Below are 23,250 nucleotides of genomic sequence, written 5' to 3' on the forward strand. Positions count from 1 at the left end.
CTCATAAGGGGTAAAAGTGGAAGGTGGTCAGGGTTTTCTCACAAAGATATAATTATTGAGAGAGAGTCTTTAGAACTGTATTGGGAAGCTTTGCAGACAGTGCAAACGGGGTTGGCGAGCCAGAAGCAAGGTCTAAAAAAAAAACAAAGAAAAGAGCCTTCGAGTACAGGAAAGGAGGAGGAAACAGAAATGCTTGAGAGGAAAACAAACACCGACTCATTAATTTATCAAAATAAAATCTTTAAATAGTTTAATGCCAATAACAGTCAACTTGCAAATCACATCTACTATTTGTCACAATATTGTTGCGAATGTAATATTCGATGTTTATGTTGAGGCCAGCAAGTCAAGCTCTAATTGAAGCATTCCTGTGTGTTCCCAGAGTGCGAAGCTAATGATGATGCAAAATGCTCAACTGCGATCATTAATGTGCGAAGCATCCGACAAGGCCATGTTGGCTAGGCCTTTGCCCATTACGTGCCCCTCTGCGAGGTTGATTTTTCACATTGGACTTATACCCCGTCTTGAGCTTGGCAAGCAATTCATCCACCATGCAGTGCGAGCTGTCATTCTCACCTATAGAAAGGCAGACACATAACCGATACTACAAGGATGAGACACGAGTGTCTCTCACGGTAAAAATTACAATGAGTCTTTTGCACCAAACTGTATAAAAAAAAAATGTTGTGATGTATTATTCACCACCCGTTCCCCCTCTTTCCAACAATTAAAACTACTTCATACCAGCTCCATTAGTTGCTTCACTCTTGTTCTGTTCCTGTGCCATTTTGGCTTTTTCCTGTTCCCTGCGCCTTGCCATCCGAGCCTTGTGCTCTGCCCGAGCCTTGTTCTCCTGAAAAAAAATTATCAATCAGGGAATATCCAACTGATAAACAGATTTAGACAGAGGAATGGCTGAGCAATAAAATAAAATTATACCAAATCATTACAGTGGGCCAAAATTGAAATCACGACATACCAAAAATAAAAATTAAAAAAAAATCACGATAGGACAAAACGAGAAGGCATCTCACAATGCAAAGCTCATCTGTGTCTGTTGTGTACTCAAACTAAATGACAAAAACAATAGCTTTTTAAAAATTGTATATTTTATTCATTAATTAGTGTTCTCCATATTCTCATAATAAGAGTTTGTTGAAAATTTGATGACAAAAGTTCAAATGGTAAAAATAGTTATGGCCTGGAAAGACACACTGAATCTCAAATGGTAAGTCAATAAAAACTGGAGCGATTAAAAACAACCCGGCCATCTCATGCAGTGCAACGACTGATGGGCTGAGAAGGCATACTTGGACTCACTGTGACTTTTCCTTTTGACGTTTTGACCTAATCATTAATTAGTCTTCTCCATGTTCTCATAATAAAGGTTTGTTGAAAATTTGATGTCAAAAGCTCAAATGTTAAAAAGGTTATGGCCTAGATAGACAGGCAGACAGACAGAAGCGATAGCAAAAACCCATCTCCCGCTGCGTGGGGGACAGAAATCAAATTTTTACCTAGTGGGTACAAAATAATGTAGATTACTCAATTTAATTTTACTTTTGATACCTTTGAAACACATTTCAAAATGACAAAAACAAAAAACTCACAAGAGGAATAACCTCCGTCCACCTTCAGTGGCAGAGGTAAACATCAGCTGCTAATCAATATCAAATTAAAGACTCTTATTCCTCCCAAACCAACAACATTGTCAAGAAAATCAGACTCCGTGGTGTAACCCAGATTCGGTGGTGTAATGGTAAGAGCGTCCACTCTGAGTTTGGGAGGTCGGCGGTTGAAACCCTGGCCGAGTCAAACGAAATACTTCAAAAATGGTACAGGCTGCATCCGAGCTAGCCACCCAGCATTTAAAAGGATAGAGCATGGGTTGGCATCCCTGGGCAGGAGGAAATTCCAACTCAGGAAATGCCCTGCTGAATGCGGTGAGAAAAGCAGTGCCATTATTGTGACGTCACTGGTACTCAGGATACTCCAGGAAGAGACGGCGCTTCCCCCAAGCTCAGTGGCTGCGTTTGTCTCATCAGTATGTCCATGTGTTTGTGAGAAACTATTATTTCCTTCACTCAACACAATGCTGAATAAAACATTGAATTGCTGAAAGAGCAGTATTTGATCAAGATTGTTAGAACCACACAAGAGAGAACAAATATTTGATTAATTACAACTGCAAGATAAATCTCCTTTCCAAGGAAACATTACGTGAGACGAGCATCGGGAGCAAAAAGTGCAAAAGATGGTAAAAATGGAATTAACTTGCTACGGCCCATAATAACTGAATCACAGTAAACTCAAAGATAAAAATTGACTCCAAAATAATTTTGCATGAAAACTCCAAAAACCAAGCAAAATCATGACACCGAGGCATCAATCAACGACAAGTGTAACATGATTCCTCCGTCACAATTTTGATCTCGAGCCCAAATAATGAAAGAGTGATTCATACACAACGTGATTGGTACCTGTTCAGCTTGGAGGAAATCATGACGAAAGCTGCTGATATTGCATATGCATTCCTGAAGGGAAAATTTCCGTTCATCCTCACCGATGTAAGCTGCAATCTCGACCCTTTTGTTCTCTATCTCACACAAGGTCGAATGGAGTTTTGAAGATGTGTTGTGAAAAACCTGCAGAAAACAGAATTAAATTTCCTTAAACGACGTCACGGCCGATGTTGCAACAAATATTTTCCACCATATTTAACAGAAGGAATTTTTTTATAACACTTCTGTAACATTTCAATATCTCGCGTTCAGTTACATTGATCTCATCAATTTAAAAGTTTGCTTCACATGCATCGACATTCCTTTGCACTCGATGCCCAGAACCCTCGACCATCGAGGTCTCGGCAGCCACAGTTACAACAGCAGTTGATGGACATTTTACATCCATGTGAATGTGAACATGCCAGCCGGCTTAAAACCCCCTTTGAAACCTGACACGGTCTGTATGTATGTATGTATGTATGTATGTATGTCAACACTTGCTGCCCGATACCAGAATGATTAGTTTGTAAAACGCAATGTTTAAAATGGTTATTTTATAACTACCTGTAAGTTGTCGATATCGTATGTGACGTCATGGTATTCACCTCAATATCATTGGAAAACTGCTCCTCCACATCAGGATCAGAAACTGTGGTCTTCTTCACGTCTTCTAAGCGCTTGTGCAATATTGCAGCTTCACATGTGATCACACCGATGTCACAGCTGTAAACAGTAAACAGTGAAGTCATTGTTTAACTCAAGATGTGTATATACTAAGGGAGAGCCAAAGGTTCTGCCATTTTCATACATAATAAATAGAAAGCAACTTGTATACAGAGGATACCAAGGGCACCCATCACTCGCACATCGCACATCGTTCTTCGACCCCATCAACTCCTCGTAAACATCCTCTTTTTTTAATGACGCTAAATCTTTGTGTATTGAGGTTGCTATTTAATGTTTCCAATTTAAAGTTTCATTGCTGCTCCATTTTATTCCTAGAGATCTAAGACGACATTTGACGGGTCTCTCACGGAGGGCTTCCGATCAATGTGCAGCCAAAAATATGACACTACCTGTTGTAAAATTAGAAGTGTAAAGAAAAGTAAAACTGGCCTGACTTTGGATGCACAATATTCCACAAAAGATCTTGTTACGTGTATATGGAAAGCAGAAAAAGGAAAATGCACGAGTATTGATGAAATGGATGTAAACTTGTGGTTTTGAACAAGTGGTTGGTAACTCAAAGTTTATAACAGAACTACTCAAATTGCTTTGAAGATACTCAACTTATTACAGTGAAGACCTTTCATTGGACACAGAGTCACAAACACAATTGTACTTAACTGATGTGTATAAAGGAATTGTGTGTGGTGTTTGAGAAGCCCTCAGATAAAGAAATGCAATTTCAACAAGTCATGAACTGCTCTGAATAAATGAGATTCACTACATTTAGAGTTGTATAAGAGAAAATTAAGAATATTTTCACAATGAGGGGGAACTGCTGCTTTCAGAGTTCAAGCTCAGACTTGTTCATAAACAAATCAATAACTATATATATATATATATATATATATATATATATATATATATATATATATATATATATATATATATATATATATATATATATATATATACAAAGCGTGGTCAGTGAAGTGGTGAAGCCGTGAGTGAGGCAGTGAAGCCGTCAGTCCATGAAGGCTATATGCCTATTAATCACGTCCTGTTTGAACGTTAATTCCCCAAGACCCTTAAGACCCCAAAATATGCTGAAGACCCAAAAGCCCTGGAGACCAAAAAATACCCTGAATACCCCAAAAGACCTGAAAGTCCCTAAAGACCTTAACACCATATGCTCTTCAGACAGATTAGACAACTTAGACCCTTAACCACTGAGACCACTTGTTCCTTCTTGTATCACAAATGAAATTCCAAATAAATATAATATCACTAATATTACAAATAAATTTGGAGAAAATAAATGTTTGTATTATGATTGGTGTAAATCATGACAACACAGCAAATCTATGCCGTAAATCTCTGCAATGACGTGTCGAGAGGCAAGCGTAGTGAGCCGATCCACGCTAGTCTTGTACTGTATACAAAACAGAGCGGTGTATGCTTGTCTGTATGTCTGGTAACTACTCCAAGACCCTTGGGCCAATTGACACCAAAGTTTCAGCGTATACTCAGGAGGGTCCCTACTTTGGTTTTCCATGAAATCTTTTTCAAATAAAATTTCAAAAATTGTTTTTTTTTTGTTGGATTTCTCATAGGTGTTATTATTTGGGTTATTTCTCCATTGTGGCGACCATGTGGGCCAAGTAGGGCACTCCCGGCTGGAGGGCAGGTGTACCCGCTATAGTATCTTATATTATCAATATTTTCAAGTGTTTGTGCGTTTCTAGATTATTCTTTCACAGCCGAACCGTAGCATGTAGAGGCCCCAAATTTTGGAAGGAGGTACTTCAGAATCTGGGCAAGGGTTTAAGCTACCACACGTTGGCCTTAATGTCCGTTCTGAGGTCAAAGGCCACTATAAAGTGTATATCGGGATGTGGGGTCAGACAGTGCTGCTGCCGGCTCAAAGGCAAAAAGTAACCACCATGAGGCCAATAACTCCTATATAAACCACCACCAGGAAAAACTCACCCAGCCAGGCAGTGCCAGATATCCCCGACCCACCCCTGCCCCCCATGCAGTGCAGTGCTCGGTAGCCCCTGCTAGTGCTGTATATAATTAACAATTATGTTTCATCAGTGTGATCTTAGGCTTGTGGAAGAGCTTGTACATTTTGTTATGCATCTGCAGTGGATGGATTGAAATGTTTCGATGACAGAGCTCTTGTAACTGTAAACTTGAAAAATGGTTGAGCTGTTTCTCTTAACCTCCCTTATGGTATAATTTAGAGCATAATTGCATTGTGAAAGTGAAAGAGTAACACTACCCTGATTTTAATGAAATAATAATTAATTTTTGATGTACAAGAATGAACAATAAAGAGCACACGATTATGAATAACCAATGACAATAACTGACTTACTTGCTACGGGCCAGCAGGGCAAGCTAAACGAGAATTGCTTTGCAATACATGTCCCCTACCGATGTGATATGTTTAAGTCCAAAAAGGGCAGAATTCTGTAAAAAAAAATTGATGAAACACCCTGAAACTCAAACTTGTTCTGTAACTTATCATAATAAAGCCAGGTGTGAGGTTTCAGTTGGATATGTTAAAGGGTATGGGAAAAAAAGTCTAAAAAAAACCCAGAGGTGAGACGGACGGATGGACAAACGGATGGACGGACAGACGGAGAGCAAACCTATAGTCCCACCAGCAAAACCGGTGGGGAACTAATAACATGGAAAAGGAATGAGTTTAGATAGAAGGTGAAGGGGAAAAAAAAAACGATGAAAATATGACGTCGAACAGACCTGATCGTGCTGGAAACTGTGGAAATGGAGAGCAAGAGACGGGAAGGGAAAGGTGAGGGAGATGTGACCGTCAGTCGACAAGCCGGTTGAGGAAGTACTGGGGTAATCACGACCCACAGGAACAGGCAAGAAATTGCTGGGACCATTCACAGCAAATTGAGTGCCAGTCGTGAAGCAGGCACTTAAAGAGAGATACGAGTGCTGAAGCACAGAACTAGACATGTGTGTTCAATGCATGCTTCACCGATCCCAAGCCAACGACAAATTGCAGACCCGATGCAGGACTGGACGTGTGCTGCTGCATACTCCGCCACTGTGCGACTAACCAAATTTGGATGTTATGTGCAAACCAGTCCCAAAGTACTGTGATGCTAACGTTATGCAATTTGAACCTTCTCTCCACTGCACTCTCCCTGAAATCCCCACTCTGAAATGACTACAACTGCTGGTGAATCTCCTTAAATTCCCCGTCTCCGTACTTCACCCCAAATCCTCATTCCAATCAGCCCACCAACCAATCAGCCAACTCAAGCAACGATCAGTGCAAACCAGTCGTCAGGTGAACATACAAATCCAGGTGCATGTTCAACTTATCCCCAGACCAACAGTCAGCTGAGGCTGAGAGAAAAAGCCTGGAATTAATTACAAACGAACCTACAAAGTAAATTTACTACCTGCCGGACAAGTAAAACTTACCCCGCATGGCCCAATCATATAATACTGTGTTTACATCTCTAATGGGATCATCATGACATAACTAACACAGAGGTCATATAAACAAACTACGTACACAGAAATCACAATTTTTGGAACAATATATTACATGGAGGACAAGGATATGAGCACAGTGTCATTATTTATTTATTTTTATTCTATTTTAACGGGCACAATTATTCCCACGCTCTGGTGGGGTTGGCCGGGGGAAGCTTGGCCCAAGTCTTTCACAAACCTGATAGCCATGCCTGATGTTCGACTATGGTTAGGGGCAGGCATTTGGAATTTGGATACGAGTGCCAGAGATAGCTCACCTACTCTTCGTGAAGGACATCGTGGGATCTTAAACATCCAATGACCAATGCCAGCAGATGGGATGCCCGGTTTAACGTCCATCCGAGGGACGGCACACACATTGGTGAATCACCCTGTCTGTGAAACACCATGACGACAGTTTATAGTTGGGTCGGGATTCGAACCCAGGCTCGACAGCTTAAATGTGAGTGTGTGTACCTCTAGGCCATCCTGCCAGCACGTCATTGTTTATTTATTATGGCTGGTAAATATGATAACAATATTCTCAAAAAACTTTTATGTTTACCAATATCAATGGTATTTTTTTTTTTACTTTTAAAATGTCCTCTGAAGCTTATTTGAAACAAAGACTTTTAAATGTCTCCCACAAGCCTTTACTTCGTTTCAAAAAAGTTTTTAGTTCAAACTCCATTTGATCCTGGTTGTTTATTTGAATTGGGATTGTGGTTGGTGAATACCGTGACGGCTGATGTTTCATGTACGGACGGCCCTTCGGTTACTTTGAAAAGTGGAAAGGAAACAAAGCTTACTTTGCTGCCTTGGAGATACCAAGTAAATCATCAGGAAGCTTCAGTAAATCGGCATCTTTGTCCTTGGATTCCTGAGGGGGAAAAAATGGTTTCAAAATAGTCACCAACACAGGAATAACCAGAGATTGTAAACCCTCACCAGGACTTGTTTTGTGGGGATGTATTTTGCGTGGTGTTGGTGTGCAGACGATGCATTGACGAGATAGGTTTATGTTCATACAGTGGACAGACTTTTTCAGTTTTATTCTGCAAACGTCATTCCACCTGTACAGGTGAGGCCAGGTGGAGGACTTCGGCACATTTAAAAGGACATCGTCATGGGCTGTTTGCCCAGAGGACTGCAGGCCATGGTGGTGAAGTAGGCTGCAGAGACCTGGAGAGGGGCGGAACGTTTTAGGAGGGGCTGCCCCACAGGGCGGAATAGCTCAGAAGATGGCACTCCCTGCAGATAATGGGCGGCCAATGAATGGGACCAGCCAAGTGCTGGGAAGGCGATCACAGAGGAGGGTGAAGGCCATGTCTGCACATGCACACGGCAGTTGGAGTTGAACCTTGAACTTTGGAGAGACAAACCTGTCTGTCTGTCTGTCTGTCACTCCGGAGGAGGACCACACAAGGAGACGTGAGTGCCATCTCCACGCTATTTCACCTAATCGTCACTATTCCGCCTCAAGCCAGACTTCACTCTGTGCCACACCAGCCTGCACGATATCCACAACCACGGGTCATGGTACAGCAGAGCCGATCTCGTACCTTCAAGTCCTCACCTGATCCTGTTCTTAACGGTTTTAATCCAGTATTTTGGCACCTTAGCGGGATATAGTCTTATTTCCCATGTGCAATAACTTTGCGTCTTTCCTTCCCTGTTTGTCTGTCTCCGTGCACTAGATCTGTCTGGGTTTTGTCCAGCCTTGTCCATCCCCATGTCAGTATCATTTTATAAATCAACCATTTATGGTATTTGCTAATAAAAGTCTTCATGTTTTGTTTTTTTTGACATTCCCACGCAAACAACCGCCAGTTTCAATTTGTACTTGAGCGATCCTTGGGGTATTGGAGGCAATTAAAAGAATGCAGTAAATTCTGTAAACGTCGTTTCAGCATTCACAGAGGCCTCGATCAGACATCCGGCTCAAACGGTCTGCATCAGCAGACTCTCTGACGCAACAATACTTTATAGATGCACTCACATTATCATTACATGCTGCAACTTATAGACTTACTCACATTCTTAATAGTACATCCTTTATAGACACTCGCATTCTTATAGTACGTACTTTATAGATGTCTTCGCATTCTAATTGCACATATTTATAGAGACTCAATTGAAAAAATAAAAATAAAAAAAACAGACAAGGTGGAATCCGGGCTACCATGAGGTGATATTAGTGGCCTACGTTGGCACATTATGTGTGGCCAAACACAGTTTCAGTTTCTTGGCAATGGTCATCCTGGGTGGTTTGTCATTGCCTTCCTAGCATTGTTTGTCTAGCATCTAGCCTCTTAAATGCTGAGCCCCAAGCAAGGAGGCAGCACGTACCATTTTCTAAGTCTTCGGTCGTATGACTCGTCCAGGGATTGATCCACCTACCTCCCAGACTCAGAGCAGACACTCTAACCATTACATCACCCATTAACAAAAAGATCATGCAAGTATAAGGTGCAAACAATAATAAATAAGTCCAACAGATGACATTGCACTGTCCTCGTTTGATAAAATCATTTTCTAGATGATACGGTTCGCTCAACAATATAATGCTTCATCATCCCTCGTAAGTGATGCGCAGCTGCTTACATAGATGTGGATGCTTTCACTTATGAACTGCATAATCAAACAACGAGTATAAGTTTACCATTTCAAAGTTGCTTGGGAAGGGGAGGGGGGGGGTAAAATAAAATTGAAAACAATGAAGACAATGCTGTCACATTCATGAGCAACAGAAGTACAAAGCTGTCACTGATAGACATTGATACAAGACTAAAGTCTGAGCCAGGATTTAGAAATGTGCACGTGATGCCCTTTTCTCTTGTGGTTTCAACAAACAAACCTTACATGATAGTTCTGCAAAATGAAGATGCTTTGGCACATGCTGTAATCACAGTTTAACAAGCAGTGTTCTTGCGAGCCTCTTACTCTGAAATGAATGATCATTACTGCAATTACATGCACAGTTCATTACTCTTTTAACTCTTCGTACGACTCCGTGAAAATGAATCCCAGTTTCAAAAAGGCTTCAGTGGAAAAGGTTTGCAGTTTGCTGCACCTGTTCTTGTTGGCGAGAAAAACGAGTGGAATTTGAATTTGATAGGAAATTGGATGTGCTTGCTCCGTTTGATCATTCAAAGCAGTGTTGCACACCACTACTTGTCAAAACGTTAACAAACCATTCCATTTGAGAACCTCCTGTAGCTATCTGCACCCACTTTTGGGGCCATCTATTTATGACACGCAAATATGGCAAAATTCCTCTCTGACTCTGCAAACATTATGAGCTCAGGACTTTAGTTCGGTGAGCTTATGTGATCGAGCAATGTCCGTATGTGAGTGAGTGAGTCCACAAACACTTGTCATTATTGTTTGAACCAAATGCACAGTTTTTATGAAACTTGGCCATAAGCTTCATATCTGACGCCGAACGAAGGTGTATTGACTGCATCAAAGTCTGTGCTCATTCAAGGGGTCTATGGGGGGAGGGGAGGGGGTTTGATCCCCCAAAATATGTATTTGCTCTCTTCTCCGAAACTACACACACGATTTCAATGAAACTTGACCACAACCTTCATCATCCGTGATGTACCAAATCTTGTACAAGGCATGAAAAAAAAATCAGGGTCTAAGGGGGACTGCAGGGGGTGTGAGTGACTGTTGCTCCTGATCCAGGTGAGCTTGAGGACGCACGGTCCTATTTTTTGTCTCATCCCCACTCCTTCCACATTCTCCTACCCCTTCCATCTCCTATCATTCTTCCTTCCTTTCTCTAATTTTCATTTCCTCATTTTACCCCCATCCATTCCCTGTCATTATATGGCTCCTTATTACACTGAACAACAAATTTCAAAAAAATTTTTTTACTGGAGATGTGTAAAGTGATTAAGACTAATTTGGGTACGCTGATTTCAAAAATCATAACCGTTTTGCTGTATCACGTCAGGATTTTCAGGAACAGAAATATTCCCATTGCCTAGAAGTCAGGATTTCAATGAAATTTACATATGTCTTTAACATGTCTATTTCGTACAATTGTTGTTAACTTGTGTTATATTTCTTTCTTTCAGATAAAGATGAGTAGGCGTTCCTGTACCAATCATCCTGACAACTTCTGTTATGTCTGTGGTCGGTATACCAAAAAAGATCAACAGCGAAGTATATCTACAGCAGTGAAAATGAAGGCCGCCTACTTTCACTACTTCGGGTGCAAGGTGGGGGACCAAGAACAGAGCTGGGCACCACACATCTGCTGCACAAGCTGTCACACAACCTTGACTCAGTGGTTAGTGGGCAAGCGCGCGAGCATGCCATTTGCGGTGCCCATGATATGGCGTGAGCCGCAGAATCATCATGATGATTGTTATTTCTGCTGCACAAGCATCGCCGGCTTCAACAAGAAGAATAAAGGTCACATCAAGTACGCTGACTGCGTCTCTGCTCGTAAACCTGTGCCTCATGATGACGAGAACCCCGTTCCAACACCTCCAGCTGATCAGAACATAGCTGTAAGCAGTGGTGAAGAGGATGGTGATGATGAACCTTTTGAACCCGACACTCAAGAATCACACCTTCTGAACCAGGGAGACTTAAAAATGATACTGTAAGAGATCTCTCGCTGTCAAAGGCGAAGGCAGAGCTGCTTGGATCAAGGCTGCAGCAGTGGAATCTACTTGAACCTAACACCAAGATACCCTTGTTCAGAGCACGTCACAGAGACATGGCTGAGTTATTTGAGATGGAAGACACGATGACATTCTGCAGTGACATCAACGGTCTGTTGAAAGAACTTGGGTGTGATCACGATCCTGCAGACTGGCGCCTCTTCATCGACTCGGGGAAGAACAGCTTGAAGGCTGTTTTGCTCCACAATGGCAACGAGAAACCATCAGTCCCACTGGCTCACGCGTTCGGCATGACAGAGACCTATGAGACTATGCGGCAGCTGCTTGATTCCATCAAGTACAATGACTTCAACTGGCACATCTGCGGAGACTTGAAAGTGGTGGCGCTGTTGTTAGGGCTGCAGTCAGGCTACAGGAAATACATGTGCTTCCTTTGTCTCTGGGATAGCAGAGACGACAAGAATCACTGGACGAAGAAAGATTGGGAAGAGCGAAAAGAGCATGTACCTGGTCGACACAACGTGAAGCATGTCGCCCTTGTCGACCCAGCCAAGGTTTTCCTTCCACCACTCCACATAAAGCTCGGCTTGATGAAAAGTTTTGTACGGGCAATGGATCTGAATGGGCGTGGGTTTTTATACCTCAAGGAAAAGTTTGGCAACACCTTGTCGGAGGCCAAGATCAAGGCTGGTGTCTTTGTTGGACCGCAAATCCGACAGATTATGAAGGACGAAACTTTTCCGACAACTCTAAACCCCAAAGAGCTGGCAGCGTGGAGGAGCTTCAAAGCTGTGACAGACAACTTCTTGGGGAACGAGTGCGCGGACAACTATGAAGAAATAGTGCAGCAGCTGCTGGAGTCCTTCAGGAAACTTGGCTCCAGGATGTCCCTGAAAATCCATTTCCTACACCAGCACCTGAACTTCTTCCCTGACAACTTGGGAGCAGTCTCGGACGAGCACGGCGAGCGATTCCACCAAGAGATTTCACTCATGGAGACGCGTTACCAAGGGCGGCACAACCCGAACATGATGGGCGATTTCTGCTGGTTCCTGCATCGTGAAACTGACACAGAGCAGCACAAACGCAAAGCCAAATGCCTAAAGCATTTTTAATTACATTCTAGTGGAGTTTTTCTGTAATTTCTATAATTTTGAAGCATTCATGATGAAATAAATGAATAAATGAATTTTTGTAAATTTCATTGAAATCCTGACTTCTAGGCAATGGGAATATTTCTGTTACTGAAAATCCTGACGTGATACAGCAAAACGGTTATGATTTTTGAAATCAGCGTACCCAAATTCGTCTAAATCACTTTACACATCTCCAGTAAAAAATTTTTGTTGTTCAGTGTTATGGATGTGAATTTTTTTTTAGAATCTTTTTTTTTTATTAAAAGTTTTTTTTTTTAAAGAAAATTTATACATATGTATATATATATATATATATATATATATATATATATATATATATATATATATATATATATATATATATATATATATATATATTTATGTATGTGTATTTTTTTTAATCAACACTAACCCATCCCCTTCTCTCCACCCCCTGATACTATTACTTTTTTCTTCTTCTTTATATTTGTGTGTATTTTCATGCATGCTCCTTTTACTTGCTCAAGATTCAACTTTCAGTCAAACAGTCAGCGGCACAGGAAGCCTCGTGTGCATAACATCAACAGCTGTTTCTGTTTTTTCCTTTTACCTGTGACCCAAGGCTCATATAGGGGCTTTGTGTCAATCACATGTTGGATAGACATTATTATCAATCAGTGTACTTCCACAAGAAATACAAGGACATAAGTAGATAATGGACAAACATATTGCACATTTGATTTGAATGTGTCCCCTGCATCATTAGCCAATAACTCAGATGGAAACCAGAACAAACGAAAGCATTTCTTGTTCTTCTTCAATGGCCACAATTATTCCCACGTTGTTGTGGGGTTGGCTGGGGGAAGTTTTTGGCCTAAGTCTTTCACGAACATGCTGGCCAGGCCTGATGCTCGACTAAGTCGTTAGGGCAGGGATTTGTTCATGGTGGCGGCGATAACTCCCTTACTCTTTGCAAACGCCAGTGGGATCTTTAACATCCACCAACTAATGCCGGCAGACGGTGCACCAGTTTAACGTCCATCCGATGGACGGCACACACACATCGATGATTCACCGTTCCTGTAAAACACCGACCGAGATGAAAGTTTTAAGCCGGATCGGGATTCACACCCAGGCTCGACAGCTTTGAGGCGAGTGTGCATATCTCTAGGTCATTCTACCAGCCCTAACAGGCCAACCCACTCATACAGCTATTTGCACCATCGTCTTTACTCATGTGCATTTAAGTTTCATTTCAAAATTGTAGTTCGTCTATGGGTCCATTAATTCCACTTAAAAAGTCCAGGAATTAACCTCGTTGTTTCCATAGCAACCTTTTATATTGTTCGTACTCGTCTCCAACAATATGTGAACCACAATAGCAAACAATGTACAAAAATGAGGTTTAAATGGACTTCTGTCTCATGGTTTTAATGCAAGTACATTTTGATGATTATTGAAATTTAAGACATGTACATTGTGATTCCACATTCTTCACTCCAAGGGCATAGATAGTCGCTCAACGTCACACTTACCATGATAAGGAAATGAAGGAGGCTCACACCTGGCTTGTTTCCTTGCACTTGCTTCAGCTTGGACAGTGTGCTTACATGGAAACCGTGTGCACCACCCATGTAATTTCCCTAGTGGGGCACGCAAAGAACCAGTCGATTAAAATGACATAGCCAGGAAGTGCAGTTTCTTCGAGAAAACCAAATGCAGTAATTTCTCAAATATAAGCTGCGGTTGATTAGATACATTTTGCAAACTCAGCCTACGAGTGTGGTTAATACACGAGGTTGTTTAATAGGTGATATTGCATTTCCAAGATTTTGGTGTGGTTTATATTTTTTTAAAGAACAAAAAAAGAATGTAGTTCACAAGTTGGATTATATTGGAGAAAAATATACTTAACTTCATTGCCTTAGGAAATATTCGGCAATTATATTGTTCACAAAGTAGTCTTGCCTTATAAAGGAGTAGACATGTTACTATATCGTTGGAACCCTCACCTCACCTATCATCTCCAACGTCCTTCATCAGTGGAGGATGGACTGCTTTAGGAAAGTGTTTTGGGCCCAGTCTTGTTCTTCATTTGCATAAATGACCTCTCAGATGCTCTGGAAAACCCTCTCTTCTTTTTACAGAAATTTCTAAATTGTCATACAGTAAGTACCCTCATCACACTGACTGGCCGAAAGCACTGGCCATCACTCTCTACTGATCTGGAAATTATGAGATGCTCGTCTGATAAATGGAACATGTCTTTCAGTCCTGGCATGGGCTGGCAGGGTAGCCCGGAGGTAAACGCATTTCTCTCTGAGTTCCCTCGCCTGGGTTTGAATCTCTCTCGGTCCAGCTACAAACTCTCGTCCTGATGTTTCACATGCAGAGTGATACATCAATGTTTGCGCCATCATTCGGATGGATGTCTAACTGGGCATCTCATCTGGTTGCATTAGTTAGCATTAGTTAGGAGACATTAAAAAATCCCATTGTGTCTTTTGTGAAGAGTAGGTGAGTTATCACCAACACTTTGGCAAAATTTCTAATTCCTGCTCTAACGTATAGGGGGAGGGGGGGGGAACTGCATCAGTGCACCTCCATGCCCCTGCAAGAACTGATGCTAAAACACAGCCACATGCTACACATGGATGACAATGAGGAGTCCTGGCAAATCTTGGACTCACCTCGTTGTTATGGGAGGATCAAACGAACACACCTATTTATTTTAATGGTTCATGGAAAAGGTTCAGACTCTTGAACTTCTCGGCCTCACCATCAACTTTGACCTCTCTTGGGCCAAACATATATCAAAGCTAGCCTCTAAAGTCAGGTGCAGACTGGACATCCTCCAGCATTCCAAAAAAAACCCTTGGAAAAACAAAACAACTCACAGCTTCCAAGGCCCTTGTCTGTATCTCATCATAGTCCCCAGCATTATATTTGTCTCTCATGGACACTGTGGAATCTAAATCTCTCAACATTACTGGAATCTCCTGTGATGAGGCTGAAGAGCAAGGTGTGTTGCTCTCACATTGCATTCTTGCAGATGATCTCTCTGTCTGTGTGTTTTTTTTAATCACCTCTCCTCTGTTTTAGCTCACTCTGCTCTCCGGGTCCTTCCCAGCTCCTCAAGGATTCACTCATTCTTCCAGCAATCCACTGCTGGTTAACCTCTAAAACCAGAACTTCAAGAAAGGAATTTACCATCATCTCTTGTCATCCTCCATCTCTACCCAAGATATTTTCTTCCCCCATTAACTCTCCCGAACCCAACTTATCTACTTACTAATTAACTGACTATTTCTCCCATTAACCCAACGTAACTCACTATCTTACTTTGAGGTTACCATACTGTTTTCTCCTCTCTTTTCTCTTCTCTTTCCCTGTTTGTTCTACTTCTTTCTTGGTTGTTAAACCGTGGCCCCGTTGTCAGGATATTTCATCATTTTTTTTCCCCCCTTTCTTTCCCATAAACTGAGATTTTAAATGCAAAAAATAAACAAACAACTATTTTGAGACAGATAAAGGCTGAAAGTTCCATAATATTCAGCAGGCTGTGCGACACAGTTTAGTTCATGGTGATATATTTCAAGTGTGTATTTTTCTTAAATCAATGAATCATAAAGTCAGAATCATAAAGCGTAACGTAGAAAGAAAGAAAAAAAAAGACCCCTTTTGTGTATGTACCCATAGAATTAGGATAGGTCAATCGAGACTCATAGAATTAAGATAGGTCAATATTAACGTCAGAAAATGTGGAACATGGCCTTTTTTAGGAGATTCAACAACAACAAAAAATGTAGAGGGAGGGGTGGAGGGATGGGAAGAATAAAATACACAACTCACAATTCCTAAAATTACAAACCAAACTGTGTGGAAGCACAAATTCACCAGTGCCATTGATCACGTGTTGTTCCCCGCTAGATAACCTGAAAGTGAAAGGATTAATCATGAGGGTTTTGAATGCAGTGGAATTAAAGGGGCCAGAAACGGACAGAAATCTCCAAAATTGTAAACTTCCCAAATCGGAGACTTCCAAAATCAGAAACAGAAAATAGAGCAAACAAAACAAAGTAATTAAATAAATAAAAAGAAACAATGTTTGCTTTAGTTCATGGCTCCTAAAACAGCAGGATCACATCCAATCTATTTTTCCTCCAAGGAATTCTCCGATATAGAAGTAACAGTCACATTAAATGTAGAAATGCAACTGGTATCCTCTAAAGAAAAGACAACTGCGTCACTTATGGGCACTCAAATTCAGATACAGCATCGGTCCCTCAAATCAAGAACTGAGACCATTAGTTCACCATCTCAAAAAGTCTACACATATCCGAGTTTTGGATAACATAGGAAGCTTTCATCATATTAAATACGAACTTACAAAGTTTAAGAAATTCCCCACTTCCAGCACAAGCATACAGAAACGCTGCAATCTTGTGCTGTTCAGCAAATCTGCAAGAGATGGATTTCAATTTTTTTTTAAAGATTTTTAATAAGTGAACAGATAGTACATACTGTGATTGCACCTATAGACCGCTCATGTTGTTTTCAGTATTCGGTTCAACAAAACACAGCGTTCGTCAAACTCACCGCAGCAGGCTAAAAGTATATTGTCGACCTGTGGTCTCAGCCTTGCAAGAATGGCGCTTGCCTCACTGCAAAGCAGTAAAGCTTCGAGACGTACCGTGTAACTGTAGAAGAGTGTGGGAGAGTGGGGGGAGGGGGAAAATTGAACAATTTTTTTCTTTAACTTTTCTGCTATTCTGTTTGCTATTGCATTGTATTTCAAACTACGAAGAAAAAAAAAACCTTTTAACAGTGTCTAACGCCAACACGTGGAGGACATGTGGACACACATACACATTTAACATGTGGAAGACAAGGAAGGCTGTTTGGAGCATCGTTGTATATTTTTCCCCTCTATTTCTCCCTCCAACTTTCACAGCTTCCATGTCTCTGCAATATTTTACAGATGTAATTCATATTGTCAATTATCAAATTAACCAACAACAACAAAATCATTCGGAGGTAAAGATTTTGCATACATTCAGATATACAATAAATCATACAACAAGTACTGCATTTGCTTTAACCCTTTGAACCCTGAACTCCTTGGAGTTTCGGCCCTCCCCCTGTCCTCCCCCGAGAAAAATCTGGCCGCTCGGGTACATGCAGGTTTGAATAGCGGCTGGTAAAACGGCCGCCGGGGTTCAAAGGGTTAAAAAAGATGAATTCTTTCCAACATTGAGGAAGCCAACAAAGTGAAGTCCACCAAGTTCCCTTCTCAGCTTTTAAAGGTTCAGCAACCAGTGTTTTAGTATCCATGGATGAAGTAACTCCCTCATGATGATAGTCTAAATCCCTGTTCTTCATTGCATGGCCCGCGAGCCACTGGCGGTCCCTGGTGGAGCGGCCCATAACACACAAATGTGAAAACACCCCATCATAGGCCGCCATAAATGCTATCAAATTGACCCAATGGTCTCAAATGAATATTCCATTGTGAAGCATAAAAGTAACATAATTACATCAGGATATGGTTTCAGTATTCAAACAATTATGCTTGCAGCCCAGTTAACCACAACGAAGAAGAGTACGTAGACGCAAGGCCGAATAGCAGCCATTATGGAGTCCCGCAGGCGGTGTGGCGGCTCTCACACTGATGTTGTATCAGTAAAAGTGGCCCCCCTTTAAACCAATCGTGACGATCACTGGTCTGATTCATTGCACCGTTATCATGAGGAAGATAAGCGTAACATCTTTAGTTGAATATTTATTTCAAGACGTCTCCTGGTGGACACAGTGAACACCAAAACAACCTACGAAAGCAAAAAAAGATACAACATGTTGATGAATAATGAAGTGCTACAATTACTCTAAAGAGTTAGAGACAGTAGATACTTCAACAAATAGTATTCGGCATTTGCACAAGTCAGTGGAATGACTGACTATGTCATATACTCACTGATATGACAGAAAACAACCCAGGCAAATAACCAAGTCCGAATCAGAAGTGCTGGTATCTTCTTAAACGGAATCTTGCTAATTAAGTAGAATTGAGAAAGAAAGCCTTTAAGCTAACAGCTTAGGAGGTGTGCTTCTGTGTTTGAAATGTGGGTGTTAGTTTGGAAAATTTGTTTATGCATTCTGTTTCTAATGAGACTGATGTCTGACCGCAATTGAGTAAACCTAATGAACATGTCTGGATATCTTGATGCTATGCTGCACCACTGTACATGGCCCATAAAGGAAGGAAAAAAAAAAAATCTGTTCCTACTTGGCTCATTTTTGACACAAGCAAATACCACCCATCGCTTCGCTGACGGGAATACCACAGGGGGGTGGGGGAAAGAGAGGGGGGGAGAGAGAGGGTTGGGGGAGAGAGAGAGGGGGGAGTGAAGAGGTGGAACGGAAAAGAGAGGGGAGGGAGTGAAGAGGGAGGGAGAGCAAGGAGGGGTGGGGAATCGAGGAGGGAGGGAGAGTGAGGAGTGGTGGGGGAAGGGAAGTCAGCGAGAGATGAGACGAAGGGAAGGCAGACGTGTGGTGGAGCGTTAATTACGATTCATATTGTCTCATCAAAATGATTCTGCATGGAATAACAGTGAAGATGGACATATATAATATGGAACAACAGTCTTGAAATCCATTTTCGACCGGTCATACTATAAATACCGCACAGAGACAAACAGCGCCCAGACATGTCCAGAGATAAGTGCAGTCCAGAAACAAACACTGCATGGAGACGAACACTGTCCAGAGACAAACTCCTGTCCAGACATAAACACCACCCGAACACATTCGGAGACAAGCACCGGCTGGACATGTCCGGAGACAAACATCGCCCGGATGTAAACACCGCCTGGACATGTCCGTAGACAAACACCACCTGGAGATAAACACCTTGCAGACTTGTGAGAAAGAGAGAGGAGAAAGAGAGAGGGAGGAGAAAGAGAGAGAGAGGGAGGAGAAAGAGAGAGAGAGGGAGGAGAAAGAGAGAGAGAGAGAGAGAGAGAGAGAGAGAGAGAGAGAGAGAGAGAGAGAGAGAGAGAGAGAGAGAGAGAGAGAGAGAGAGAGAGAGAGGAGAGAGAGAGGAGAGAGAGAGAGAGAGAGAGAGAGGAGAAAGAGAGAGAGAGAGAGGAGAAAGAGAGAGACAGAGGAGAAAGAGAGAGACAGAGGAGAAAGAGAGAGAGAAAGAGAGAGAGAAAGAGAAAGAGAAAGAGAAAGAGAAAGAGAAAGAGAAAGAGAAAGAGAAAGAGAAAGAGAAAGAGAAAGAGAAAGAGAAAGAGAAAGAGAAAGAGAAAGAGAAAGAGAAAGAGAAAGAGAAAGAGAGAGAGAGAGAGGAGAAAGAGAGAAAGAGAGAAAGAGGTGGGTGGGGGGAGGGGAGTTAGCAGAGAGAGAAAATGTTATGCTTTATGAACAACACACACACACACACACACACACACACACACACACACACACACACACACACACACACACACACACTGATTACCGCCTACAGTACGTACTGTTATCCAACCCAAAAACCTCAAGTAGTTTTCACCTTTGTTTTGAGGGAATTTCAATAAACAAATTATAAAAACACCTTTGCATTCTAGATGTTTCAGGGATATGTGCATCAACATTAATCTCTAGAAACAGCTGCCAATCGTCATGTGACAGGTGTAAAAAAAAAACAATTTGGTTCTGTAATTTAGAAAACACGTTATTTCTGCAAATGGCTTGGAAATCTGGTGTTATCAAATATATTTTGCTTTGAAACACAAAAAGAAACCTTATAACCGTTGTAAATCATGTATCTCTACTGAGTAGCAGCTGCTGACTGTACATCCCCATCGGGACGCGAACTGTATGGCTTTTGACTGGGGAGTACTCGGCAAGTGGCTTAAGCACTCAAGCAAGTACTCCAATTAAATGGTTCAGAAGGAACCACTGTCCAAGCTGTGGCTGCATACCTACCATATAGGATCCCTTTAACTTTAAAGACGTTCTTCACCACGCCCGTAACAGTTAAAGAAACAAAATGAATTAGTTCAAATAATGACTTTATCTACAAAAGAGTTGCTGTTTAATGTAGAACAACCCTGGAGACATCACGAAGTTTAATCGCCCGTGAAATAAACATTGCAGATAATCCACCATGTTGCCTGCTCGTCTGTGCACGCGTCACGTGGTACATCGGTTCGCAGTCGCACAAACGTTATAATTTTATTTTAAAACGTCCATTTTTCACCAGATTTGCTTTGATTCCTTGCAGAGCACCTTGCAAAACCTCTGAAAATATGGACACAGATCTGGCAGATGCTATGGATAACCAGTCCCTCTGAGGGATGGGGGGCAAGGTCAAGCAGTGGATGCATTTAATCACACAGCTAAATGAAGCTGGTAAATTTTGTTGTTCCTAAATTTTTTGTTCACTCAATAAAATTCTCCAAACAATAGAAAAAGATAAGTTTAATACTTTGTAAATTTCACTTTTTCTTGTGTATATATGGAGGAGGGGCCATAGCCTTGCTTGCTTAAAGTAAAATACTGGTACCCTGGCCAAATCCCTGCCTATTCATGTTACATTAGATTAAGTAAATGGTAAGAATGGATTTAGTGCATAGAAGGCAAGTAAAATGAGACATTAACATGTGGCTAAACCATATACAAGATTGGCCTGCTCATGTGTCAAGTTTCCTTCAGTATCCTTGAATACAAATGAAATAGATGTTTTTCCTCGTTTCACCTAGCTTTCTAAAACTCTCATGGCCTTGGATTAACTTGCATATTCTTGGTAAACCAACCAGTGAGTTGGTGTCAAAACCACCCAATGCTCGCCTGTTTATACATTTATCGTTTTTAAAAGACTAGTCTAATAATATTTTTTATATAGCATTGCAGTGAAGTCTGATCCAAATAATTTTAAAGCAATATATGTATTTTTTGTATATTGTAATCAGTAAAAAAATAGTGTGGTAGATAAAAACATTAGAAAGGAAAAAACTTGCACCAAAAACTTTAACATTTTCACGCTCACATTGAGGCTCACGCCGGGGGTATCGCCATAGCTCTCTGTTCTTCGAACAGGCGAGCTAAAAAAAACTACCAGCCTTAACCCTTTGAACCCTGAACTCCTTGGACTTTCGGCTCACCCATCCTGGGCTTCCTGGAGAAAAATCCGGCCGGTCGGGTATTATGGAGGTTTGAATAGCAGCTGGTAAAACAGCCGCTCGGGTATTTGGAGGTTTGAATAGCGGCTGGTAAAACGGCCGCTCGGGTATTTGGAGGTTTGAATAGTGGTTGGTAAAACAGCCGCTCGGGTATATGGAGGTTTGAATAGCGGTTGGTAAAACAGCCGCTCAGGTATATTGAGGTTTGAATAGCGGTTGGTAAAACAGCCGCTCGGGTATATGGAGGTTTGAATAGTGGTTGGTAAAACAGCCGCTCGGGTATATGGAGGTTTGAATAGCGGTTGGTAAAACAGCCGCTCAGGTATATTAAGGTTTGAATAGCGGTTGGTAAAACAGCCGCTCGGGTATATGGAGGTTTGAATAGCGGTTGGTAAAACAGCCGCTCGGGTATATGGAGGTTTGAATAGTGGTTGGTAAAACAGCCGCTCGGGTATATGGAGGTTTGAATAGCGGTTGGTAAAACAGCCGCTCAGGTATATTGAGGTTTGAATAGCGGTTGGTAAAACAGCCGCTCAGGTATATGGAGGTTTGAATAGCGGTTGGTAAAACAGCCGCTCGGGTATATGGAGGTTTGAATAGTGGTTGGTAAAACAGCCGCTCGGGTATATGGAGGTTTGAATAGTGGTTGGTAAAACAGCCGCTCAGGTATATTGAGGTTTGAATAGCGGTTGGTAAAACAGCCGCTCGGGTATATGGAGGTTTGAATAGTGGTTGGTAAAACAGCCGCTCGGGTATATGGAGGTTTGAATAGTGGTTGGTAAAACAGCCGCTCGGGTATATGGAGGTTTGAATAGCGGTTGGTAAAACAGCCGCTCAGGTATATTGAGGTTTGAATAGCGGTTGGTAAAACAGCCGCTCGGGTATATGGAGGTTTGAATAGCGGTTGGTAAAACAGCCGCTCGGGTATATGGAGGTTTGAATAGTGGTTGGTAAAACAGCCGCTCAGGTATATTGAGGTTTGAATAGCGGTTGGTAAAACAGCCGCTCGGGTATATGGAGGTTTGAATAGTGGTTGGTAAAACAGCCGCTCGGGTATATGGAGGTTTGAATAGCGGTTGGTAAAACAGCCGCTCAGGTATATTGAGGTTTGAATAGCGGTTGGTAAAACAGCCGCTCGGGTATATGGAGGTTTGAATAGCGGTTGGTAAAACAGCCGCTCGGGTATATGGAGGTTTGAATAGTGGTTGGTAAAACAGCCGCTCAGGTATATTGAGGTTTGAATAGCGGTTGGTAAAACAGCCGCTCGGGTATATGGAGGTTTGAATAGCGGTTGGTAAAACAGCCGCTCGGGTATATGGAGGTTTGAATAGTGGTTGGTAAAACAGCCGCTCGGGTATATGGAGGTTTGAATAGTGGTTGGTAAAACAGCCGCTCAGGTATATTGAGGTTTGAATAGCGGTTGGTAAAACAGCCGCTCGGGTATATGGAGGTTTGAATAGTGGTTGGTAAAACAGCCGCTCGGGTATATGGAGGTTTGAATAGTGGTTGGTAAAACAGCCGCTCGGGTATATGGAGGTTTGAATAGCGGTTGGTAAAACAGCCGCTCGGGTATATGGAGGTTTGAATAGTGGTTGGTAAAACAGCCGCTCGGGTATATGGAGGTTTGAATAGCGGTTGGTAA

At 41.8% G+C, this 23,250-nt stretch overlaps 1 protein-coding gene across 3 annotated transcripts in view; it reads right to left on the reverse strand.

Annotated features, from left to right (window-relative positions):
* Nucleotides 1-223: 223 nt before the first annotated feature.
* INF2 (inverted formin 2) overlaps nt 224-23,250 on the reverse strand; it is a 93,910-nt gene continuing 70,883 nt past the window's right edge. For 2 of the 3 annotated variants that reach the window (XM_085845376.1, XM_085845377.1), the window contains exons 15-22: nt 17,044-17,144; nt 16,835-16,905; nt 13,980-14,087; nt 7,499-7,569; nt 3,110-3,227; nt 2,481-2,645; nt 745-853; nt 224-576 (exon numbers count right to left, since the gene is read on the reverse strand). In XM_085845376.1, coding sequence (XP_085701502.1) covers nt 425-576; nt 745-853; nt 2,481-2,645; nt 3,110-3,227; nt 7,499-7,569; nt 13,980-14,087; nt 16,835-16,905; nt 17,044-17,144 — 895 coding nt within the window. In that variant the 3' untranslated portion in view covers nt 224-424. Of the gene's footprint in view, nt 577-744; nt 854-2,480; nt 2,646-3,109; nt 3,228-7,498; nt 7,570-13,979; nt 14,088-16,834; nt 16,906-17,043; nt 17,145-23,250 lie in introns of those variants that run through there. The other variant, XR_015049106.1, reaches the window with a different exon arrangement.

The sequence above is a fragment of the Eptatretus burgeri genome, chromosome 11 (genome assembly GCF_056783735.1).
Source record: "Eptatretus burgeri isolate ZD-2024b chromosome 11, Ebu_testis_v1, whole genome shotgun sequence".
NCBI classification, from domain to species: Eukaryota; Metazoa; Chordata; class Myxini; order Myxiniformes; family Myxinidae; genus Eptatretus; species Eptatretus burgeri.